The 25767-nt window shown below is 35.3% G+C and overlaps 1 protein-coding gene across 3 annotated transcripts in view; it reads right to left on the reverse strand.

Moving 5' to 3' along the window:
- CEP290 (centrosomal protein 290) overlaps nucleotides 1-25767 on the reverse strand; it is a 98733-nt gene that overhangs the window by 7607 nt on the left and 65359 nt on the right. For all 3 annotated transcript variants that reach the window (XM_004748575.3, XM_045082968.1, XM_045082970.1), the window contains 12 exons: nucleotides 24934-25147; nucleotides 23854-23991; nucleotides 21880-22101; nucleotides 21418-21540; nucleotides 14529-14674; nucleotides 13807-13962; nucleotides 11568-11691; nucleotides 7141-7275; nucleotides 5905-5991; nucleotides 4325-4489; nucleotides 3492-3614; nucleotides 2338-2510 (listed from right to left, as the gene is read on the reverse strand). In XM_004748575.3, coding sequence (XP_004748632.1) covers nucleotides 2338-2510; nucleotides 3492-3614; nucleotides 4325-4489; nucleotides 5905-5991; nucleotides 7141-7275; nucleotides 11568-11691; nucleotides 13807-13962; nucleotides 14529-14674; nucleotides 21418-21540; nucleotides 21880-22101; nucleotides 23854-23991; nucleotides 24934-25147 — 1806 coding nt within the window. The remainder of the gene's footprint in view (nucleotides 1-2337; nucleotides 2511-3491; nucleotides 3615-4324; nucleotides 4490-5904; nucleotides 5992-7140; nucleotides 7276-11567; nucleotides 11692-13806; nucleotides 13963-14528; nucleotides 14675-21417; nucleotides 21541-21879; nucleotides 22102-23853; nucleotides 23992-24933; nucleotides 25148-25767) is intronic.

Below are 25767 nucleotides of genomic sequence, written 5' to 3' on the forward strand. Positions count from 1 at the left end.
AAACTTCCCAGAGAAAAGAAAAAGAATGCTTTGGCAACAAAACTAGGTAAGGACAGTACCAGGAAGGAAATTAGTATTTCAATACATTCAGTTTTTGATAAATCTTGGAAGCTATGATTAGAAAGCATTGTTCTTAATCTGACAGACTGTCCACCAAAGGGGTGACATATCAGAAGCTTACTCCTTCAATTCTCTGCTCAAATGCCCCACCCAATCAGAGGGGCCTTCTCCAATCACCCCATATAAAATAGCTCCAGCATCCCCAGCCTGTCTTAACAGTCTGTATCTGGCCTGATAAAAACAGATGTCCTTAGTTTGTTGAGTAAATAACAGAGCAACTGTCAAGATTTCAGCATGAGGAAGACCTAATGTGTCATGGGTCCCAAAGAGATTTCTAAACCACTTTGATGAGATGGGTATATAATGCCAGTGGCAGATCTTAGCAAGTTTTTTGTTTTGTTTTTAGATTTAGGGAGCCTTGAGGCCAAGAAAGAAGAATAGGGATGATCACCTCCACAGATGAAAAAACAAAACAAAACAAAAAACACTTGAGCTCACAGAAGAGATGTAATTTACTGAAGGTCACAGTGAGACTTCAGTATTTCTAAAGCCATGGAAACCAGCTGGCTCCACAGGAATAAGGCTAAGTAGGCCATTCAGAGGTACATCTAACATGAAGCAGAGAATCTGGCATGTAGCATGAACTGAGTAAATTATCTGCAGAGTAAATCTGAAGTAACTCAAAATCCCTTCTGAACCTACATGTGACTGTAGAAGGAAATAAAAGACCAATCAAGCAGTCCACTGAGAGTTGCTGGTTGAGAGCCTCTGCTGGGGTCCAAGCAGACAAGAGAGACCCCTTTTCCCTGGTATTAGCACATATCATTTCATTTAAGCCTCACACTAGCTGTCCTGCAGAGTTAAGAGAGAGCTAGAGAGGGGAGCAGTGGACTCTGAGTACTCTCAGGATGGTGTTAGGAAAGGGACCAAGGACCCTTCTCGAGGACAGCCTGGCCCCCTAGGCCACCTTCTAATCTGCCTGCATAGCCTTCCTCCTCGAACACGTCCAGGGCAGGAGACCCATGTGCAACTTGCTACAGCCTCATGATGCTAAGGCTTGCATCCTAGTGGTGGTAGTGATGGTGACTACTGATCCACCACTCAACGAGCCCATTCTAAAAAACAGGTAGACATCGAAGGGGAGACTGGAGATGCACAGACATAAAGAACTCTGTGAATATGCTAAGATAAAGATGAGTTTGCCTTTAGAAATGAGGCCAGCAGATGTAAAGAACCCAGTTTCATACATGATGATTTTAATGGGAAGACATGGATAGGATCTTCATAGTTTCTGGCTTCTGTACTCCTTGACGCAGCTGCTTAGGACTGGAAATGAGAATGGCACCAAAGCCTTTAAATGACTCAGGAGTCATTATGAGCCACCCATGACGATAGTGGCGATAAACAGAGGAATGTTTACTAGTGAGTTTCTAACGCACTTTGACAGCTACAAAGTTTACGTGACAGGTGGGAATTGCACCTGTAGGAAAGGTTCACAGGACAGGAGAAAGTCTAGTGCCAGAAAGCAGAGGCCAGTGACACACTGAAGCTACCATTAAATTCATCCGTCAGGGCTGTCTGAAGAACAAGCTGTGTACAAGAGAACTCCAAAATCGGTGCCTGGGTGGCTCGGTCAGTTGGGCAACTGACTCTTGTTTTTTGGCTTGGGTCATGATCTCGGGGTCGAGATCAAGGCCGGCAACAAGGCAAGGTGGACTCCGCTCAGCGGGGAGTCTGCTTGGCGTTCTCTCTTCCTCTGCCCCTCTTCCCGCTCATGTGTGCTTGCTCTCTCTAAAACAAATAATCTTAAAAAATATATAAACCTCTGAAATTGCTGTAGAGCCCAGATACAGTATGCCACAGGTTGTGACAAGACAGGTAAACTGTTCCTGGCTTATGCTTGAGATAGAAAATGAATGTAATACAGAAGTTGAATCACAGCTGGAGAAAAGCAGCACCCAGGAGAAGCTGGCCCCATTGCGCCCGGCTCGTCGATGCCAGCTGCTTTTTGATGTCCACGAAGCTGCGACACCCTGAGCCCAGCCCCAGCTCTGCTTTGTCCTATGCACTGCCACCCAAACTAAATACATGAAGGAAAAAACAAAAACAACAACCCATTTCCTGTCTTAGCATCAGCAAAAAGTATCATATTAAAGCAAACAATCAAACAGTTCATCAAGGAAAGAACTAAGTTTATCAGAGTAGTGTCATATTCTTTTAAAACAATGACAACATTAGAACTGATTAAACTTTGTGCAAGTTTTAAACTATTCTTACCTTGTGACAACGATTGACTTCCAGCTCTTGCTGTCAGCACCTTCAAGCTGTGGGCCTCTACTCTCTGCCAACTGTAATCTCTTACCAGTCTCTTCTAGTTGAACTGTCATCTTCTCATTTAATATCTCTAAATTATTCTTAGCGATCCGTAATTTTTCTGCAGCTTCAGTCTCCTACCATTAAAGACTAATTAGTACAGGATAACAATACTGTTCTCATAGATGCAATATATTCAAAATTACCACTACAAATTAGAAACAAAAGTAACCTGGTACTGTAAAGGCTGATTAAAATTCCAATACAAATCTAATATTTTCTTTAAAATAGCAATATGATCATAATAATTAGAACAACAGGTCATGTAAGCAAGGTTAGAAGAATACATTGCAAGTATTTGACACTAGTGGTTACTTTACATTTGTCATCTTTGTAGTATTTACAAATAATGGGATAGTTTATGTCTTAATACACTTTGAAGATGTTTTGCTTTGCCCAATACTTGAGAAATCTAGCTAGGAGCATCAACTATGTGTAAGTACCACGAACTATTTCCACTATTAAACATCCATTCAAAGCACACTATACTCTGAACTCACGGGTATATTCTGATACTACTGTAACTAGTTTAAAAATCTCAATTTCAGTTTATTCACTGGATCATCCATATAAGTAACAACACCTATTTGTGGGGCAAGGAATATATTTTGCAAGTTAAATAGAAAGGAATTTTATTGTTTAACAAAACAATTTCACATATTCCTTCCTTTATATCAGTCATTGTTCTGAGCCATGTGCACAAATACTAACTCACTCAACTCCTGCAGCAGCTCTGTGAAAGAGATGTATTTATTACTCCCAAATTGATGAGGAAATTGAGGGATAGAGAGGGGTCAGTAGCTTGCTCTTATTTCCACAGCCATTAAGTAACAGAGCTAGGATCTGAATCCTAGATGTGTAACTTCTATACTATATTGCCTCTTGTTTTTTATTTTCAATGTACCTCATGGCGAAAGGATGGCAGCCATAAAAATAGAATTCCTACATCTCTTAACATCTACTCTAAACAGACACACTCTTCAACTTTTTCATTCAGTTTTTTGAAGATATATTAGTTAACATAAAAAGTAATTATTAATCAGTAATGAAAGTCATACTTTCTTAAGTTCTTTACGGAGCCTTTCATTTTCAGCAACAATCTTCTCTGTGCCTTTGGTCTTCGATTCATAGTGCATGCTTAACTGACGTCCAAGATGAACTTTAAGTTTTTCTAATTCAGCCTAGTTAAAAAAAAAAAAAAGCCTTTTCAAAACAAGGAAATAAAAGATGACCCTATAAACTCATAAAACTTAATTCAAAGCAGTTTTAGAGGCCATTTTTCATAGAATGAAAGCCTTCCCTTTCACACTGGTCATCACCCAACCTTGCCTACACAGTAGAATGAGCTGATGACTTAAAAATCACAATATTTGGGGTGCCTGCGTGGCTCAGTGGGTTAAGCCTCTGCCTTCAGCTCAAGTCATGATTGCAGGGTCCTGGGATCAAGCCCTGCATTGGGCTGTCTGCTCAGCAGGGAGCCTGCTTTCCCCCCCTCTCTCTCTGCCTGCCTCTCTGCCTACTTGTGATCTCTCTCTCTCTGTCAAATAAATAAATAAATAAATCTTAAAAAAAAAAAATTCACAATATCTATGGTAGGACCCACCCCAAAAGACCCCACCCTAGAACTGGGGGCTTATGTCTGTATATTTGAAAACAGACACAGGTAAGTATTTATGCTGCCAGAGTGAGAACTGTTGGTCTTGAAATAATAAAAAGACCAGTGGAGCTACTCTAATTATTCTTAGCCTTGTCTCCAACAAGTTCTTCCACATGTATAAAACGGTCACTGCATCCATTAAAGCCATTTTATAGTAGGAGTATATTTAAAATCTTCCTTAAAAAATAAAAACAGTAAAAACATTCCACGCAAATGATCACCTTTAAAAATTACCTTCAACTTTTCATTTTCCAGTTCAATATTAGCCATTTTTTCACTGGTCAGTATTCCTGATGCTTTCTTCAACTGTTCATTTTCCCTTTGGACTTTTTCAACTACTTTTTTCATTAAACCAATGGTTTTTTCTAGTTCTGGGATTGTCTTTCCACTTCTACCAGACTACAAAAGAATTTATTAACTTTTTATCTAATCAAATATCTTAGAGTATATAATGTAAACACCAACAACATAACAGGCACAGTATTGCACTCAGTGTTGATTCCTAACATTTGAAGCCAAAACCTGTATTCAATTCATCACTACAATAACCCTATGCAATAGGAATTATAATTCTTACTTTAAATACAAGCAAATCAAGACACAGAGAATTATTATACTCCTATTATTATTATACTCCTACTCATGCAGCTAATAAGTAACAGCTCAAATACTCCAGCCTTGACGTCTGTTCCAAATGAATAAACCTTAGAACCTAAATATTCTTTTTAGCTAATGTTCTTTCCTATATAGCAGAATTTCCTTTATATGAAAAAAATCCACAAAAGTTGTGTCATTGAAGAGTTCATGAGTTACCAAATTTGAATTGCAGCATAATAGAAGTGATTTCCTCTAATAGCCATTGATTAGAAATTCAGTTTCTGTCCAATATAAATACAAGAGACATCTGAAATGAAAAAACCTAGTGTAGTTATCAATAGAGATGGGTCACCAATTGATAACTTTAACTGCCTCATGCTTTTCATGAGGTTTTCAACAGTTGAGCAAAAGAATCTGCTTACTTTTTTTTTTTGCATTTTAGTCAGTATTCATACTATGCAATGAATAACCCTACAGTACATAATATGTACTTTCATAATTAACCTGGAAAAGGTCGAATTAACATTTTTAATTAGGAAATTAATGTTGCTGTCAGTTGAGAGTTTGTTCTGAACACTTTTTTAATAATAACTCAGTGTTTTCAACAAATCTGTCATATATTTCTTATTATTACTTGAGTAAGTTTTTATTTTCGATGGCTTTCATTGTGCCACTTGCTAATGAAATCATTAGAGGCTTAAATCTTTGGTCAGGGCCTCATAAGCAGCATTTATTCACTGTAAAAAGTGAGTACAAAATAACATGGGAAGAAAAATACAAGGATTAAAAAAAACTTGGGAGACATATGTACAGAGTGTTATACTAAGAAGCTCCAAGGAAAATAATAAAAAATAGATATAAAATGTTAGAATTGGACTAAGAGCAGCTAGTAGTTACCTTCATGAACAGAAGGATTCCTAGAACTTAAATGTTTTCAAGGGGTGAAGGGATATACAATGAAGAAAGATGATGTCCTATCCCAATTGAAATAAAATGCATGTAAGGTGTAACAGATGATAAAATACACTGACTTGAAACACAAAGAAAAGCTTTAAGATGTTTTACATTGTAGACACAGCAGAATAAAAACCAAGACTACAGGGCCTAGTAGTAAAAGCATATCACTACTCTTAGGACATATACAAGCTTGTTTTTTTATTACCAACTCTGCACTTCTGAAACCCAAACAAATATGTGGTATGTTCTCACACACTCACCCCTCTAACACGACCAAGTTTCCGCTCAACTTCTGCTTTTTCTTTCTTAAGAAATTCACACATTTCCTTCAAATCCCTTACTTGACTCTGAAAAATTAAAGCAAATGTGTAACAGTTTAACACAGCTATAGTCTCTGAAAAGGAAAGGCAAATATTTCACATGAGCTATCAATCTCTTCAACTATATAGCCAAACTGAACAAGATGGTCTCCACAGCAATAAGGATTTTGAATTAAGACATATGTTAAATTAAAATTTAATACAAGGATACTTTACATATGGATTTCAAGAAATATTTTTCACATTACTGCCTTAATACAGAGTTTAGAATTCTGATTTTAACCATCCCATAAATTACATTTGTAGATCCTTAGACAGATGGTAGAGAGAAACAGTATTGGTTCTAACAATATAAAACTCAGAATGCTCTAGAAGCAGGACATAATTATATCATTACCAGTGAAATTAACAGATTGTTACTATTCTAGGTTAGAAAATAGAACTGAAAGAATTAGCCAGCCAGAAGAAAAAAGATTCCCATAAATAGGATGAGATTTGGAAAACCAAAGATAAACTTATTATAAACACCAAAATAAAATTCCTAAAAGAGATAATTATCTTAATTGTTTTAAATGTAAAGACTTCTTTTTTTTAAAATATCCTAGTATTTTAAAGATTGATTATGTTACTGAAATACATCCATCCTCTTGCCTCAGGGCTTTGAACTTGTTATTTCTGTTGTCTAGAACTCTTTTTCCAGTATCTATATGACCCACTTCCTCATCTGTCCCCTAGCTCTCTGCTAAAATATCATTTTATTAAGAAAGCCTTCCCCATACCCTATTTAAATAGCTATTGCATACACTCCCAGATACACACACACACACACACACACACACAATTTTTCATACCAACTATGCTTTTTCTCCTTACCACTTAACATCAGCTGACACTCTGTATATTGACTTTTTACTTATTATCTACTTCCCCACTAGACTGTAAGTTCTACGACTGCAAGAAGTTTTTTGATTGCTGTTTCCTAGCACTTAGAAAAGTGTCTCACAATTAAGTAGGCTTTCAACAAATAATTGTTGCATGAACGAATGTAGAAAGTGTAACACTACCATAATATTTTATGAATGTGAGTTTCTGACATCTTCATAAACTAATATGAAGAGGGACAAAAAGGCTTTCAGGCATTAGGTTTCCTAACTAGAGTAAAGAACATTAAATTACCTTTAATCTTGGCAAATCTTTATTTGCTTGTTCAAGCTGAAATTTTAGTTCAATATTTTCAGATGACAACTTCAGGTTTTCCTTCTGAAGCTCTTGTTCTCTTTGACGATGATCATCTGACTCTACCTCAGAAGTCTTCAGGGAAAGTAAAGTTAGAAATATTTTTAAGTTTTAATAATAAAGTGGCATGAGACACAACAGGATAAGAAAATACTAGCTAAAAGGGAACATTTTTTTGAGGAAAAATATGGAAAGTTGGAGAGCTCTAGAAAAAAACTGCCCCAAATTAGTAAGTTAGAATATAAAAATGGCAGGAGCAAAGGTAATGCATTTTAATTAATATAGAAAGGAAAGTCAAGTATGTCTTAACATACACACACATAATGTCTCCATGTATACTCTCATAATGACTAAACTAGTTTGTGCTAGTTTTCCCAGTCCAAAAGTGTGGATTATATTATGTCCTAAACCCTACCCCACCCTCAAATTTGTATGTTGAAGTCCCAACCCCAGTACCTCAGAATGTGACCTTATTTGGATACAGGGCCTTTTCAGAGGTACTCAAGTTAGAGTCATTAGGGTGGACCCTGACCCAGTAGGAGTGGTATCCTTATAAAGAAGGGAAATGTGGATACATAGGTATGCATAGAGACAATGTGAAGAGACAGGGAGAAAATGGCCATTTACAAGCCAAGGAGAAGGGCCTGGCATAGATTCTTCCTTCACAGGTTAAAGAAGTCATCAACACTGCCAAGACCTTTTTTTTTTGGACTTCAGGCTTCCAGAACTGTGAGAATAAAATTTCTGTTAGGCCACGTAATTTGTGGTGTTTTGTTAAAAGAGCCCTAGCAAACCTATAAAAAGAAATGCCATAATTTCTCCCTCCTTCTTCGGAAAGCTCTTCATTCCTTGAGCAAAAGCAATTACTCCCTCCTCTGAAACCGAATTATACTATGTCTGCCTTTCTCTTGGCACAAATTCACCTTGGGTTATTATTTATGTTCATTTTTACTTCTCGTTCTAAGCAACAAGTCATTCGAAAGGGAAATAAGTGCTTGATTACTTTTTTCTATACAGTGGGTAGAATATCACCAACCTCACACGATTATTACGAGCATCATATGAAACAATTCTGTGCAAGCACTCAGCATAGCTTTAGTGTGGCCTCCCCTCATCCCTTTCTCTCTCTACTGGTTTGATGGATGAGCAGGTCCATAACTCCACAGACATTATAGTTTAAAAAATACAGTATTAGAAAAATACATCCATTATACATGGCTCTGTACCATCTTTTTTAATTAGCAGTAGGTTGAATACTTCACATTCTGATACACTTCCGCTTGAGTAATAAAAACAAAAGTAAAATAAATTAAAGACACTAAAAAACAGGATACAGAAGAGTAAAGAAACTCTAGGCTGTTGGGTTCTGACCTGAGGGCACAGAACACCACACGAGTCCCCCTTTGTCTATTTGTTCAAAGCAACATGCATATACGTGTATATGCACATATAGAGCAGCAAGAAAAAGAAGACAGATGTGTTTGCTGGTGCCTGTACCATAGGAACATGTCTGCGCTTATTCTCTGTCAAATCACGCCAGTATACATTCTATTCTGTGGCGGTTAGGTTAACACCAGGCAAATCATGCCACCTGGTCCTCGGTTCTTCCATCTTATAAGTGAAGGCATAAGATGGGGTCATTTTTTAGGCCTCTTCAGACACAGAATACTGTAATGCCCTGTCCCTGAGCTCTTCTGTCCCCCTCACTTCATCTCTTCTGTCTGTGGTAGTTGTTTTAACAACTGATAAACACCTATCAGCACCGCTGATAGACATAAACGATACTAAGTATCACTCACAGAAGAGAGTACTTCTACTTTATCATCTCACATCAGGGTTTTTTGTTTTTTGTTTTTGTTTTGTGTTGAACGCAATTCTCTCCTCACTGAAACATGGCAGCAATTATTTAAGTACAAATGGATCATTCTTCCCATTTCTCAAAAAAAAAATTAAAGGTATTTGTTGAAACTGTCCATATGTCTGGAAAATAAATTCTAATGAAACTCTATTCTGTAAAAATAATATGAATAAAACTCTTACATATTGAATTTTATAAGATTTCCAGTTCTTGTACAGAAGAGGAATCCTGCTAAAAGGGATACACTGCTAGGGGCACGTGGGTGGCACTGTCAGCAAAGTGTCAGACTCTTGGTTTCAGCTCAGGTCATGATCTCAGGGTTGTTGAGACTGAGACCTGCTTTGCTCTGTGCTCAGTGCGGAGTCTAAGATTCTCTTTGACTCTGCCCCTCCCCACCACATGCTCTCTCTCTCTCTAAAATAAATAAATCTTAAAAACAAAAACGGATGGGGGATACACTGCTAGAAACCAAATTCTTAGTGGGTGGGGGTTAAAGAAACACACAGTGGATGTCTCAAACTTTTAATTATTTATTATCAAGTAAAAGAAAAAGTTTTATGAACCTGGATAAAGAAATGAAACAAGAATGAAGGCACTTTCATCCATTTTCTCCTCACATTTAAATGTCTGTTTTTATTGATGTTTTTAGGACTTGGGTGATTGGAATATATAGGCGGAAAGGATAAAGAAAAAAAAAAGATAAATGCTATTTGATTTCAACCAGGGGCAAACATGTTTTAGTCTGTACTGCACTGTGAACGGACTGAAAAGTAGTGTGTCAAGAGAGATCATGAACTACAGAGTCAGACCTGTGTTTAGATCCTGGTTCTCGATCACTAGAGATATTACTTATGCTCCAAGCTTCCCATGTAAAACAGAAATAATACTCTGCAAAGCGCTTTGCAAATTAAACCTAGGCACAACACTGCAACACAGGCAAACTCCCTTCTTTCATTATAAAAAAGTATATGTCATAAACTATGTGGCAAAAAGATGACCAAAGAATGTCATACAGTATCATACTTTTACTGATTGTATTCACTGTAGTAAAAATCTGTGATGAGACTTCAGAGCAACCTGAATTAGAAACTTCTAAGGCAACATGAACACCTCTATAGGACAAGATTTTTGTCACCCCATAATGTAATCTAATTCTTTTTAAGTGAGTACTAGTGGTAAAACAGTGAGTACTAAAATGAATTAGGAAATGCACAACCATTAATTTTTGAAGGAACCAGTCAAATATTAGAGCTAAAGACACATTTCTTAATATATTATATTACATATTATATATATATCATTAACAATATAGTTAATATTCTTTACGAATCCTATACAATGTATTTGCATTTGTCCCACATGTGTATACCACTTGCTACAGGAAGATTCTGCTAACACACACACACACAGGACCACCATGGACTCAAACCTGGGACACTTCTTTTCTTGGCCGGATTGGTCCGTAGGAGTCAGAGTTTGCCTGTGCGCCCTCCTCAGCACACTGATTCAGTGCAGCCGCAACCGTGGCATAATCAGGGTCCTCTATGGCGGATTCCTCTGGATCCTAGTGGTTGTTGTGACCCACAGCTTCAGCTACATGTCCCTCTCCTTTGTCATTCTTGCCTAGCTCATTCTCTTCCTCGTTTTTATGTTCCTGTTTATTATTTTCACAACTGTCTTGATTAATTTTCTCCATTTTGGGATCTGGTTCATTTTCAAAATTGGACTTAGCATCTGCCAAGGTACCATTAGTTGACTTAAATGGACTTGACTTATGTTTTGGTCTTGTCTCAGATTTATTTAACTCTGGAGGCTCTACAATATCTTCTGCTGTGTGTTTTTCTTCATTACTGGGATCCCGTAGAATATCTTTAGGTACCTTATCATGTAAGTCATCACTGGCTTCTATTCCCTTCCCATTTTTAATTCTGAAAACTGTTACGGGTTTTTTTTTGTTCCTATGTAAAGTGTTCTTTTTGTAAAAAGTATTGTGCCTGTATTTATTAACACTGGTAGCAAGGGTAGAAAGCGTAGTTGTGTCACATAACAGATTCTGCTTGAAGCAGAAGAAAGAGAAGAAACATGAAAAGAAGAAGAAAGAAATAACAAAAACATACACATCGATTGTTTTAAAGTAAGACACAACAAACAATTCTGTATGAGTGAATTTTTATAAAGAAATCTAGAAATATATAACATGTCTGAATGGAAACAATACTAAATAGACATATTTTTCTAATTTACCCAATTGTATGTTCTTGCTGGAGCAAAACTCAAAATGATAACTTCATTTAAAACCACATTTGTAATAAAGTTTCATATAAAGCCTAAGAATCTTAAGTTTACTTATGTATGAAGGATTAAAGAAGTTCACTACCTGGTAAAAATAAAAGTTGGATTTATTGCATTAATATTATAAGAGGAATCTAATATTCTGGCTCAGATAAAGGTAGAAATTGATATCACTTTTAAACTTTAAAAACAGAAAAACAAAAAGGTGTATACTTACTGAAGTTCTAGAATATGCCTCCTTTGAAAACTGTTTTTCTAAAACATGAAGTTTTTCTTGGAGGTATCTATTTTGTAAACGTAAATCTTCAATGACAGAATCTCTAGGGAGAGCTTGGTGTGTCCTATGAGAAACAACAACAGACTCTTTACTATTCAAACTTCAACTCTCCACAGCTTCACTCTACCAACACATAGAAAAGAAAGAAAATATGTATTTATTAATACAGTATTTACTTGAAATTCCACAAAACTTGTAAGCTTTGCAAAAATCAAGACATGACTCTACAGTATAAAGTGATCCTCCACAGAGGATTCGCTGCAGGACTCTTTTGAATTATGAGTTAACAAGTATATTTTGATTTATGAAAACACATTTTATCTTTAAAGGCCATGCATCTACTTATATGGAACAAATCAAAATAGCTGCTATTTTTAAAACATTATATAACAATTTCATAACATCTGTGTGCTTCTTGAAAAGCTCAAGGATTCACAAAAGGCTCTTAGTGGTGCCAGATAATCTATTACTCCAGGTCTCATGAGTGTGGCTTCCAAGGCCCTCCATAACCTGGCCCCACTACACCTAGTCAACCTGATTGTCCAGGAGTCTACCTTTACTAAGGCAAAAAAGTCTACCCATCGCCACACATGAAAGCTTTACTCCTGCCACTATGTCTCTGCTAGGGTTCTGCTCTCTTGGAATGCCCCTCCTCCCTTTAATATCTAGATTGATTCATTCAACTTAGGAAATTCAAGTTGAGCTGAGAAAGTAAGTTCCATCTCTTCTATCAGATCTTCTCCAGTTACTTCGGCCACACAGATTCACATTATTAGGAAAACAAAACAAAACCTCTAAAAGCATTAGGTTTCAAAAGTAAAATATTTTGATCCTTGTGAAAACTGCAAAGGAGAAAAAAGGGATTAATGTTGTTTTGAACGTATGCTTAAATCAAGACAGACAAAGAAGGGAAGGCTGAGATCAAACAGTATCTGTACAAGAGGTGTCAAAAGAAAGAATTCTTCAATCGCTTTTTTCTTCTCCATAATGAAAAATTCTGAGGGATTTAAGAAACAATGACTTAGGAAAAAAAGAAAGGAAATGTAGATGCTCAGGAGTGTTCCCTTAAAGGAGTTCACATTACATTAACACTGATGCAATCACAGGCATTAATAAAGAAGCACTAATGGTAATTTTTGAAGATTAATAGAAAGGAAAAAAAGTATGATAAATTTAGGAACAGCAAGTATCCTCATATACGAATATGATAAGTAGGTACCAGACCTTAAAAATGATCATTAAGATGATTCTGAACATCTTGTAAGTACTTAGTAGAGAAGTGACACATTATGTAAAACTAACTGAAGTTCATCTAAGAATAAATGAAACAGATTATTACAGTTTCAGCTGTTAGAAAATGATTTTATTTGGTTTTGTATGACTATGATTACATCAGCATGGAAAGAGAGGACAAAACTAAAAAATCTCAAAGACTCTGCTAAAGAAATGACATGGCGGGGAGAGGGAGAACTAGTTCTAGGTACAGGGGAGTAAACATATCCAATCTTGCCTCTCTCAAATGCATGGAACAGCTATTTGAGAATTCTGAAAAGTTAGTATTTTACAGATTGGAACAGCATACTAGAATTTGAGGTATCAGCAAACAGGCAGTAATTTACCTTTCCTTTTCCTCTAGTGTTTCTTGGCCTGAATACGATACTGTTTGAAATCTGAAGATGTATGTTAGTACTGAGGGAGAAAGCCCCAGATTTCCCTCAAAGTACCAAAAAGAGGAGCCCTAGGGAAATGGAAAGTATTAGGGAGATCAAAGAAAGGGAGGAACTAAAAAAAGGGATCTTATACAGTCATTTATGAACTTCTGGGCTCACCACAGAGTGGTGTGTACATGGATCTGATCTTAGGGTAGCAAAGACTCACCCCACAGAAAGCAGTTTGGAACGTGGGGCCTGAACCTATCCAGACTGGCTGCCTGCTAAAACAAGAATATCCACATTTTCCATAGAATTTAACCAAGATCCAAAGTTTCACCACATAATATTCAGAAGATTCAAGAATACAATCCAAAATGAGGCAGCATACCAAGAAGCCAGAAATATCTTAACTCGATGGGAAAAGACAACAGAACCCAAGCCTAAAGTAATACACATTCATTATATCAGTTATTGTGGATCAGTTTTCGTCCTTATAATGGGTACCACATTTGCATGAAACAGCCTACCTCATATATGAAATGTCATTTTCTAAGTCAAGATTTCTTTTTTTCAATTCTTCCAACTCCTTTTCTGACTCCAAAGCTCGCACTCCCATAACTTGATCAACAGTAATGCCAGTTGTTTTTAGTTTCCTCTGCAAGGTAAGTTTCTCTTTGTCAGCTCTGTGGGATTTAATGTAGCATCATGAAAATATTTCACTGTTTTGCATTCAATTTATTAAACCACAGCTTACTCAAATACAAGACCAACATAAAAAAATTAGATCTCTCTGTATTTGCTATGAGCTAACATATTTCAAAATTATAGTAAGCCCATTTATAAACTTTTAAAATACTTTTTTAAAAAGATTTTATTTATTAAAGAGAGAGAGAGAGTGCATACAAGCATAAGGGAGAGGCAGAGGGAGGGAGAGGCAGAGGGAGAGAGAGGCCAACTTCAAGCCAAGCAGGGAGCCGGACGTGGCACTAGACCTCAGAACCCTGGGATCATGACCTGAGCTGAAGGCAGATGCTTAACAAAGTGAGCCACCTAGGTCACCCAAGTTGTTAAAATACTTATAAACACATTTTAAAGAAAATAAAAAGTGAACCATAAACAATAAATGATAATTAAAAGTAGGAAAATTTTCAAGTTTGATATCAAGTATGTACTATCAAATATGATAGAACAATGTAACTTCCAAATCAAGATTTCACACAAAATTAATTAGACTTATCTTTAAACTCACTTGGCAAAAAGATCTTTCAAAGTAGTCAACTGCTTTGTTAGAATATAGACTTCTCCCTCTTTTTCCTTCAACTTGTTTCTAATTCCCTCTATTTTGGTTTGCCATTTTTTACCTTCTTCCCACCTAATTAATTCTTCTTTAGCACTCTGTGAATAACAATGGAGAAAATTACCAACACTGTTTTTAATTTCAAGATGTATCAATTACAATTTACTAGAACAATGATAAACCAATATTTCTTAGAGATTATATAAATACATTCATTTTGCTATGTAACTTCTAGACTCTTTAGACATGCCAAGCTATTAACAAAAATCCTCTTCAGTATAAGGGTTCTGTATTTTATTACTTGACAGATGATATTCTAGGGAACAGTTTGGACTAAGGCCAACAGACTTAGGAGTCTTTAAGATTATTTATTTATTTATTTGCTTACTTACTTATTTTATTTTTCAGTATTCCAAAATTATTGTTTATGCACCACACCCAGTGCTCCATGCAATATTTGCCCTCCATAATACCCACCACCAGGCTCACCCAACCACCAACCCTACTCCCCTCCAAAGCCCTCAGTTTGTTTCTCAGAGTCCACAGTCTCTCATGGTTTGTCTCCCCCTCCAATTTCCCCCAACTCACTTCTCCTCTCTATCTCCCAATATCCTCTGTGTTATTACTTATGCCCCACAAGTAACTGAAACCATATAATTGATTCTCTCGGCTTGACTTATTTCCTCAGCATAATCTCTTTCAGTCCCATCCATGTTGATACAAAAGTTGGGTATTCATCCTTTCTAATGGAGTCATAATACTCCCTTGTAATATATGGACCATATCTTTTTTATCCATTCATCTGCCCTGAGCCCAGGGCATCTTGGTTCTTTCCACAGTTTGGCGACTATGGCCATTGCTGCTATGAACACTGAGGTACAGATGCCCCTTCTTTTCAATACATCTGTATCTTTGGAATAAATACCCAGTAGTGCAATTACAGGGTCAGAGGGTAGCTCTATTTTTAATTTCTTAAGGAATCTCCACACTGTTTTCCAAGGTGGCTATAGCAACGTGCATTCCCACCAACAGTGTAAGAGGGTCCCCTTTTATCCACATCGTCTCCAACACTTGTTGTTAACTGTCCTGTTAATTTTGGCCATTCTAACTGGTGGAAGGTGGTATCTCAATTAGTTTTGATTTGAATCTCCCTGATGGCTAATGATGATGAACATTTTTTCATGTGTCTGTTAACCATTTGTATGTCTTCTTTAGAGAAGTGTCTATTCATGCCTTCTGCCCATTTTTTGACGTGATTATCTGTTTTTTGAGTGTTGAGTTTGAGGAGTTCGTGATAGACTTTGGATATCAGCCCTTTGACTGTAGTGTCATTTGCGAATATCTTCTCCCATTCCGAGGGTTGCCTCTTTGTTTTGTTGACTGTTTCATTTGCTTACAGAAGCTTTTCATCTTGATGAAGTCCCAAAAGTTCATTTTCGCTTTTGTTTCCTTTGCTTGGAGGCACATGCCTTGAACGAAGTTGCTGTGGCCGATGTCAAAGAGGTTACTGCCCATGTTCTCCTCCAGGATTTTAATAGATTCCTGCCTCACGTTGAGGTCTTCTATCCATTTCCAGTTTATCTTTCTGTATGGTGTAAGAGAATGGTTGAGTTTCATTCTTCTACACGTAGCTGTCCAATTTTCTCAGCACCATTTATTGAAGAGAATGTCTTTTTTTTCCACTGGATATTTTTTCCTGCTTTGTCGAAGATTATTTGACCACAGAGTTGAGGGTCCATATCTGGACTCTCTGCTCTGTTCCACTGGTCTATGTGTCTGTTTTTGTGCCAGTACCATGCTGTCTTGGTGATCACAGCTTTGTAGTAAAGCTTAAAATCAGGCCATATGATGCCCGCAGTTTTGTTTTTCTTTTTCAACATTTCCTTAGCAATTCAGGGTCTCTTTTGGTTCCATATAAATTTTAGGATTGTTTGTTCCAGCTCTCTGAAAAATGCCGGTGAGATTTTGATAGGATGGCCTGCTTAAGAATGATTGGACCGGGACGCCTGGGTGGCTCAGTGGGTTAAAGCCTCTGCCTTCAGCTCAGGTCATGATCCCAGGGTCCTGGGATCGAGCCCCGCATCGGGCTCTCTGCTCCGTGGAGAGCCTGCTTCCTCCCCTCTCTCTCTGCCTGCCTCTCTGCCTGCTTGTGATCTCTGTCTGTCAAATAAATAAATAAAATCTTTAAAAAAAAAAAAAAAGAATGATTGGACCAACCAGGAAATCAAAGAAGAACTTAAACAATTCATGGAAACCAATGACAACGAAGACACTTCAGTCCACAACCTATGGGATACGGCAAAGGCAGTCCTAAGGGGGAAATACATAACCATCCAAGCCTCCCTTAAAAAAATTGAAAAATCCAGAATACATCATCTCTCTTTACACCTTAAAGAACCGGAGAATCAACAACAAATTAAGCCAACCCCACACACAAGAAGGGAAATAATCAAGATTACAGCAGAGATCAATGAGATAGAAACTAGAGATACAGTAGAACACATCAATGAAACTAGAAGCTTATTCTTTGAAAGAATCAATAAGATTGATTAAACCATTGGCCAAACTAATCCAAAAGAAAATACAGAGGACCCAAATTAATAAAATTATGAATGAAAAGGGAGAGATCATGACTAACACCAAGGAAAAAGAAACAATCACCAGAAATTATCATCAACAGTTATATGCCAATAAGTTAAGCAAACTAGATGAAATGGATGCATTCCTGGAAACCTATAAACTTCCAAAACTGAATCAGGAGGAAACTGACAACCTAAATAGACCAATATCTAGTAACAAGATTGAAACAGTGATCAAAAACCTCCCAAAAAAACAGGAGTCCAGGACCTGATGAATTCCTTGGAGAATTCTACTAAACATTCAAAGAAGAAATAATCCCTATTCTCCTGAAGCTGTTTCAAAAAACAGAAACAGAAAGAAAACTTCCAGACTCTTTCTATGCAGCCAGCATTACCCTGATCCCCAACCTAGGCAAAGACCCCACCAAAAAGGAGAATTTTAGACCAATATCCCTGATGAATATGGGTGCCAATATCATCAACAAGATCCTAGTTAACAGGATCCAACAGTATATTAAAAAGATTACCCACCATGACCAGGTGGGATTTATCCATGGGATGCAAGGGTGGTTCAACATTCACAAATCAATCGATGTGATAGAATAAATCAGTAAGCGAAGAGAGAAGAACCACATGGTCCTCTCAATAGATACAGAAAAAGCATTTGACAAAATACAGCATCCCTTCCTGATCAAAAATCTTCAAAGTATAGGGATAGAGGGAACTTGCCTCAACTTCATAAAATCTATCTATGAAAAACCCACTGCGAATATCATTCTCAATGGGGAAAGGTGACAGCCTTCACTTTGAGATCCGGAAAGCGACAAGGAGTCCACTCTTGCCACTGTTGTTCAAGATAGCACTAGAAGTCCTAGCAACAGCAATCAGACAACAAAAAGAAATAAAAGGTATTCAAATTGGCAAAGAAGTCTTTAAGATTCTAATAAAGATGATCATGACCAAAGAAAGCTTCTAACAAAGAATGCATATGTACAAAGGATCAACCCAATTTTAACCAAAACAGCAATCTTCTAGCATCACAGTACCTTCAAATCTTCAATCCACATGAATTCTCTTATTGAATATATGTTTATATAGTGCTACTCATCTGCCAAATATTACTCTAGGTACTAGAAATAGAAATAATGAATAATCAGAGAAAAAGAATTATAGTCTAGTTTATGATGGTTGGGTGGATTAGAGAAAGGGAACAAAATATAGACAAAAAGAAAAAAATATTTTGTATTACGTTAGCTGGTGATAAGTGCTTAAAAAAAGAGAGCAGTGAAGAGAACTAGCTAGTGGCATTAACAATGCCATTGGGACATATAAACTTCCAATAGGATACACTTGTATCAGTCTGCATTTGCACTAATTTCTACTAATGCTACACTACTTCATTATATTTTCTAATGTAGCATGTAAGAGCATTTTCACGTTGAAATATGAGAAATATAGAAATATCTATTATTTTTATAAATTATTTTTTGTTTCTCCTTTATATTTCATTTATAATGATTATTTTGAAATTATACATGTAAGTAGATTCTATTAACTATAAATTCATGTGGAATAGTACAGAGGATGTCATGAAACACTGTATTTATTATAAAAGGCAATGCCAGGACTGAAAGAGTTAAAAGACATAGTTTAAAGTCAAATGCCCAACTAAGATAAGTTGCCCTATCAAAACTATCTTCTTTGACACTGGCCAATTTTTTGCCTTATTTATTTAGTCCAGTTAAGAAGTATTCTTTTAAAAAATGCAAAAACTTCAGTGTTTGGTCATTATTAATTTCTTTTTTCCTGAAATATATACAAGGAAATTTGTGACTTCCAGAAATGTGTTTGGGTGTAATGGTATATAAGTAAATAATTCTGCAGCATTGTCATGCTTTGTAGGGACTGGGCAATTCTATCCTATCTGACATTACCCTCTGAATTAAGACTGAACAAAACAAGGCTAAAATAATTTAAAAATGAACCACAACAACAATAAAATAACAAAGACAAATGTCACCAAGGATCTGTTCCAGATGCGGGGAGAAGAGAAGATACAGAGAGAACTTCTCTTTTTATATTTTCTGTACCAATAGCCACTCAGGCATGGATTTCAGAATAATGTAATTGCATTTTAAATTTTTCTTTCGTTTAACAAATACCAAGCATCTAATACATGCCAAGTAGTGCTGTAGGTGGTGGGGATACAACAATAAACAGAACAGGCATAATTCCTGCCATTAAAGCTTATAGTCCAAAAGATGAACACATAGATAAGTACATCTCTAGTATGACAGATAATAATAAATGCTATGGAGAAAAGTATAGCAACAAAAGAAACAGGAATGCAAGGCTTGGGAGTGAGTTTGGAACCTCATATAGATAGGCTATAAGAAATTGACAGAGAAAAGGGTGTAGAAATTCCAATATAAAAGCATTTTTTGAATATAAAAGCATTCATGAATTTGAAATACCCCATACAGCAGAATTTGAAATAATGCTCTTACTGGATTCCTGGATACAAATTTGATTAGGGTTGCTCTTTGTGTTCTTTTTTCATAGTAAGTAATAATACTATACAGTGCTATGGACTGGATGGCTTACAAAGGACTTACACATATTGTTCCATTTGTTTTTGTTTTGTTTTGTTTTTTTAAGATTTAATTTATTTATTTGACAGACAGAGATCACAAGTAGGAGGAGAGAGAGGAGGAAGCGGACTCCCTGCTGAATAGAGAGCCCCTTGTGGGACTTGATCCCAGGACTCCGAGACCACGACCTGAGCCAAAAGCAGAGGCTTAACCCACTGAGCCTCCCAGGTGCCCACATATTGTTCCATTGGACTGTCAAAATAATCTTGGGAAACTGGCAATGCAAGATGTATCATTCCAAATTTTCAGGAGAAATAAACTGAAACACAGATGAGGAATCCAGGCAAAGCCACAGAATACCGAGATATTCTTTAGGAAATGGCATCCAAGGATTAGACCTATGCCCAAGTGGGGAGGCAGCAAAGAAAGCAATCTGGTAGAGTAAGGACATTTTTTACCTTGTGATTTTTACCAGCAAAGCTTCTGACAGCCAGTACTGTGTGGTTCAATATACAAACACAAACATTTTAATAAAAATTATAATAACATTGGTGAATTTTCATAGGTGAAATGAATTTTGGAATATATTATGTTAAGATATTTTAATTCCATTACTAATTTCTAGTCAGTGGCATTAAAGACACTTTTCTTTTCTATGTTCATGTTACTGAAAATATTTTATAGATATTGATATTTTTGGGGTAAATTTTACAATAAAAATTTCCCTAATCTTAGCTCCTTTGTTGTGATTTTCTACAGAGGCAAACATTACTACTAACACCAATATTTCCCAGGTCTCTCACAATATTTCCAATGTTACCAATATAAATCTTCAGCTTATTTGTAATAAATTATATGCATTTTAGCAACCAAAAATTCTTGTTAGTAATTTTTATTACAAAATAGTTTACTAGTTAACCTGTTAGATAATTTTAAGTAGCTTTTCTCACATTTCAGAGTCAATTTATGAGTAGTTTGGTTACTGATTACTACAAATATTGAAATTGAAAAAAATTTTATTCCAAATTATTTTGTTTACCCTAAACCATTGAAGGATAAAAAGGGCACATTTAGGTCTGGGTAGCAGACTAAAAATGCCCAACTTTCTTTCCCAAAATAAAAATCACCAATTTATATAAAAGATTAGGTTGGGGAGAAGTTGGATAGGTAAAGTTTGAGGGGATTTTAGAGGTACTATAATGTTAGGAAGAGGACATGGAAACATTCTAGTAACTTCTGAGTAAGAGTTACATTTTAGGAGTCTCCTATAAATTCCTTTTAAAAAAATACTTTATTTATTTATTTGATAACAAAGAGAGAGAGAGAGACATCACAAGTAAGCAGAGAGGCAGGCAGAGGGGGTGGGGGGTGGGGGAAGCAGGCTCCCTGCTGAGCAGAGAGCCCCATGTGGGGCTCTATCCCAGGACCCTGAGATCATGACCCGAGCTGAAGACAGAGGCTTAACCCACTGAGCCACCCAGGAACCCCTGGAGTCTCCTCTAAATTCTTAAAGGTAGAAACTTGTTTTAGACTGCTCTACACTATTTGATAAATTTATAGTATGTACTAGGTATTCAAATTAATATAGTTGATCCTCTGTTCATTAGCTATATACTCGAACTTAGTCTATCATTACTTTAAACATATTGATCAGTATGTTTCTTTACATACCTTTTCTTTCACAGGCTTTATTTCTGCCTCATCCACCTTTCTTTCCAGTTGGCTTTCTAGCTTTTTAATTTTCTTTTGGAGTTCTTCAATTAAACTTTGTTTATTATCTATTAGATGTTTCCCCTGAAATATAAGATGTATTTTTACATTTTACAAGTAAAAAGCTATCAACAAAATACACAATAAATATTCCAATTACAGAAATTTTCTGAGGCTACAGCAATCTCTTCTAAATGTACTACTGACACATACAGATCATAGTAGTTACCTCTGCATTTTAAAAATAGGCTACTCTAAAATAACAGATATGACAGAGAGTCACTGAAGGAATCAGCTATATAATCTAAGTGATCTGGAAAGCTAGTTTTAGCAAATATCATAAATAAAATTAAAAAGGTAGAAATAAACCACTACCTATATGTTTTAAATCAAAGACATCATCACAATTAAATATAAAATCACCTGCAATCCACTGGTTAGTCTTTTAATTTGCCTTTTCAGCTCATCATTCTCTTGATCAATTGCATCTTTCTCTCTAAGTATTTTATTATAGGCTTTTTGTTTCTTTTGCAGTTCACTGGTTAAGTCATTCAAATTATCACTTAGTGAGTTTTCTTTGTTTTTACTTGTTTTAAGAGCTTCTCTCAATTTTAAAAGATTTTCATTTAAATCCTCAATTTGTGTCTGTAAGAAAGGTTTAATTCATAAATCTTCATCAAGTACCAACAATAAAACAGAATATATCCATTACTTAATTAAAAGGTTTCAATCTAAGTATTTATTAAATTATTAATAATACTTATGAAAAAGGTTTAATGCTTATTAAATTAAATTAAAAATAAAGTTCCAATCTAAATTTTGAAAGTTCACAGCGGGTAGAAAAACCCACCAACTACATCTATTTTTCTAACTTCATTTCAAATGAACCAAGTCTACTTTGAGAAAAACAAAATGTGACAAAATAATCTACAGCAACTCATCTTCCACAAACATCCAGAAACAAAATTTTATCAAATAAGCAAATGTTTTATTATGGCTGAACTAATTTATTAAAGGAACAAGTACATATGAATGTACATGGTGATGTTTTAAATGCTATGAAGCCTAAAAGTAATATAAAACAAAATCTCTAACTTGTAGTAGTTTTTAACCCTTTTTGTAGAGACAAGACATAAAAGGGTAACTCACTGTATTTGACAGTATATTTAAAGCCACTATATAGGAGTGTCTAGCTGTTCCATATAGTCTGTGATGGAAATACTGGTACTTGGTTGTTTTGTTGCATAAATGACTACAGGTCAAAAGTATTACTAATAATACTAACAAGAAATTAGTACTACTATAATGCAATTAGAAGAAACACATAAGCTGTCCAGGAGTAGTCAGAAAAGGATTTGAGAAAAAGAACTTCAAGACTGTTAAGAATTTAGAGATGATGTTCCAGGCAAAAAGAAAGGTAATGAAGAAGATACCAATAAAGGGTAATTCCTGTTTATATATTTATTTACTTAATGGAGTTTTGGTACCAACTATGCTCATAAACTTGATAGGTACAGTGAGAGATTTAAAAAGGCTAAGTAGAGACACCTGGCTGGCTCAGTTGAAAGAGCATGTGACTCTTGATCTCAGAGTCGAGAGTTGGAGCACATGATGGGTGTAGAGATTATTAACTGAACAATAAATGAAAAAATAACCAAAAAACAAAAAAAACCCTAAGTAAAATCCAGTCCCTACACAGTTCAATGGTAGTGAAGGAGAAACAAATAAATTCAGTAAATTACAAACAAAACATATAAAAAGTGGAATTTTCATTTATGCAGAATGTACTATGTAAAACTATGTAAAGAAATACAAAACTCACTATGAAACACATATGTTTTATAAAACAATTTTTAAATTACCAAAACTAATGATTGCTCGGTAATGAAAACAGTAAAGTACATTGCCAAAAAATAAATAAATAACTTCACAAAAGGCTTCAGAGTCAGGCAGCTCTATGGATTCCATGTCAAGGACTATATAATCTCCCTAAACTAAGGCAGGGAGAAAAAAAGGAAAGCTAACTTACTCACATTATGAACTAGCAAAAATTAGAAAATTCTGACAAAGCAAAAGAAATAAAACAAAGAAATCCACACACCGACTTCACTTATCAACATAGAAACAAAAATCCTAAGTAAAATGTTTCTTAATTCTATTAGGAAGAAGTAATTAATAAATAATGGCCTATCCTTTGCTCATCTCTAAGACGATAATCAGTGTATGAATATTATAAAGATTCTATTGTTAAAAAAATGGATATATATATATGCCCACAAATAATTTATTAGAATAAATTCCCAATTCATTATCAAAACTACTATATATCAAAGAGGCTCTTCTTCCAATAGCAATTATAAAGTATTTTGTTATTATTGATGCATGTGTTATGTTCACCTTTAGCTCTTTAGTATGTCGATCAATAATTTGTTGAACATTGAGATTTGCTTCTTTCTGAGAAGTTGCAGAAATAATACGTTCTTCTGCTGCTGCTGTCATTTCTGCCCGGAGTTCCAAAAGCGCTCGACTAAGTGCCTGAAAATTATAACATATATGGTTTTTAAAAAATTAATATTTTATATGTTCAACGTGTAATAAAAAAATTTAATATGCTTCATCACCTTTAAAAATTTTCCTAAAATACCATGTGTTTAAGCAAACATAACTCACAATCTAACTGTCCTAATGTTTCCAAATGAATGTCCTTTAGTAACTGCATTCAGTTCATCCCAAATTGACAGGGAGAAACTTCAAAATCTTGACAATAATAATTTTGAGAACACAGCATTAAATCAAGAAATTTATATTACAAAAACCAATGTTTTGTTTCACTATCCAAGTTTAGGTATTTATCTGAATTATTCACTTAGTACATACTACTGCGTGAAATTAACCAAATTTATACAGACAAGGAAAATTATAGGATTAGAAAAGACTTAAAATTTGTCAATAAATTTCATAAGCTAGCACAGAAAAATAGCATCTTCTAAATCAACTGAGTGTATCAAATCTGAGATCAATTTTAAAAACTAATACATCAGATAATCCACTGATCAAATGCTTCTCAAAAAACTATCTCTTCTGACCTCCTTCTTTAAACTTTCCTCCTCACTGTCATATCTCCCCCCCACTCCCCAGAATTGTTTGAAATTATTCAATTATTCAAACTGTTCAAAATAGCTTAGTAGCATAAAATCCAGTTAGAAAAGGAGAGAAAATAATGGGATTAAGATTTCCCCTTATTTCCTATCGATAACTCACAAATCAAACTGATAACAAAAAAGTGACTATTTCTGTACTTAAAAACACCACCAAATGGCTATTAAAAAGAAATACCTTGTAAAATTCTGCTTAACAGCCTAAGACAAAGCTCATACTTCTTATTACAACAGAGAGATACATGGTATCATCTTTTACTAGTCTTCTCTATCAGTACATGTATTTCCTAAATACTGGTAATACTCTTTTGTTACTTACTTTTTGTTGCTTCTCTTTCAGAGCTAACTGGCTCTTTAGCCGTTCTACTAGATTTCTCATTGTAGTTGTTGGAGCTCTTGAATTTGCTTCTTTTTGAGCCTGAAGTTCAGATTTTAAACTCTGTGACTCCTTTTGTGAGTGGGCCAGAAGACACCTTAAATCCTCTACTTCTGCCTTCACTTTTTTCACTTCATCTGCATGGTCTTCTTGGAGCCTAACATAAGCAAACATATGTATTTAAGGGAGTGGTTGCTGCAATTAACACTTAGATAAAAATTTTATAAAGAACAAATGTTTGGTCCTAAGTATACTTATGACCTAAGTCTTGACTCAAATCAAAACAAGAACAATTCTTTGTTTCATTTAACTAACTCTTGAACTTAACATAAAATAAACTTTTCCTTTTAGTTTGTCTACTCTTGTTGGCAACGACTGCATAAAGTAATTTTCTGGTCTAGATAATGAACAAAATTGCACTTTAAATACTGTGTCCTACAAGACGTACCAAAAACTGAAGTTAACTCACATAATCAAACTGTGAAAATAGAAGGTTTTACTCAAGAAAATACACAGATCTACAATTTCCTAAGACACATTAAAATACACATGTCAATATACACACTGAGAATAAAAGAATAATTTTAGTTAACATGACATGGTAAGGTAGAAAACGACTCAAGTACTTCACATGGCAAAAATTCATATATATAAGGTCATTTCAAAGGAAGATTACTTTCTGCATCCAGGAATTATATTCAAAAGTACAAGCAATTTCATATACCAAAACATGACAGAAACTTACTATACCAAAAATAACATTTCATGTATAAAATT

This window comes from Mustela putorius, unplaced genomic scaffold (genome assembly GCF_011764305.1).
Source record: "Mustela putorius furo isolate JIRA1106 unplaced genomic scaffold, ASM1176430v1.1 tig00000640_pilon_pilon_pilon, whole genome shotgun sequence".
In the NCBI taxonomy this organism is placed as follows: Eukaryota; Metazoa; Chordata; class Mammalia; order Carnivora; family Mustelidae; genus Mustela; species Mustela putorius.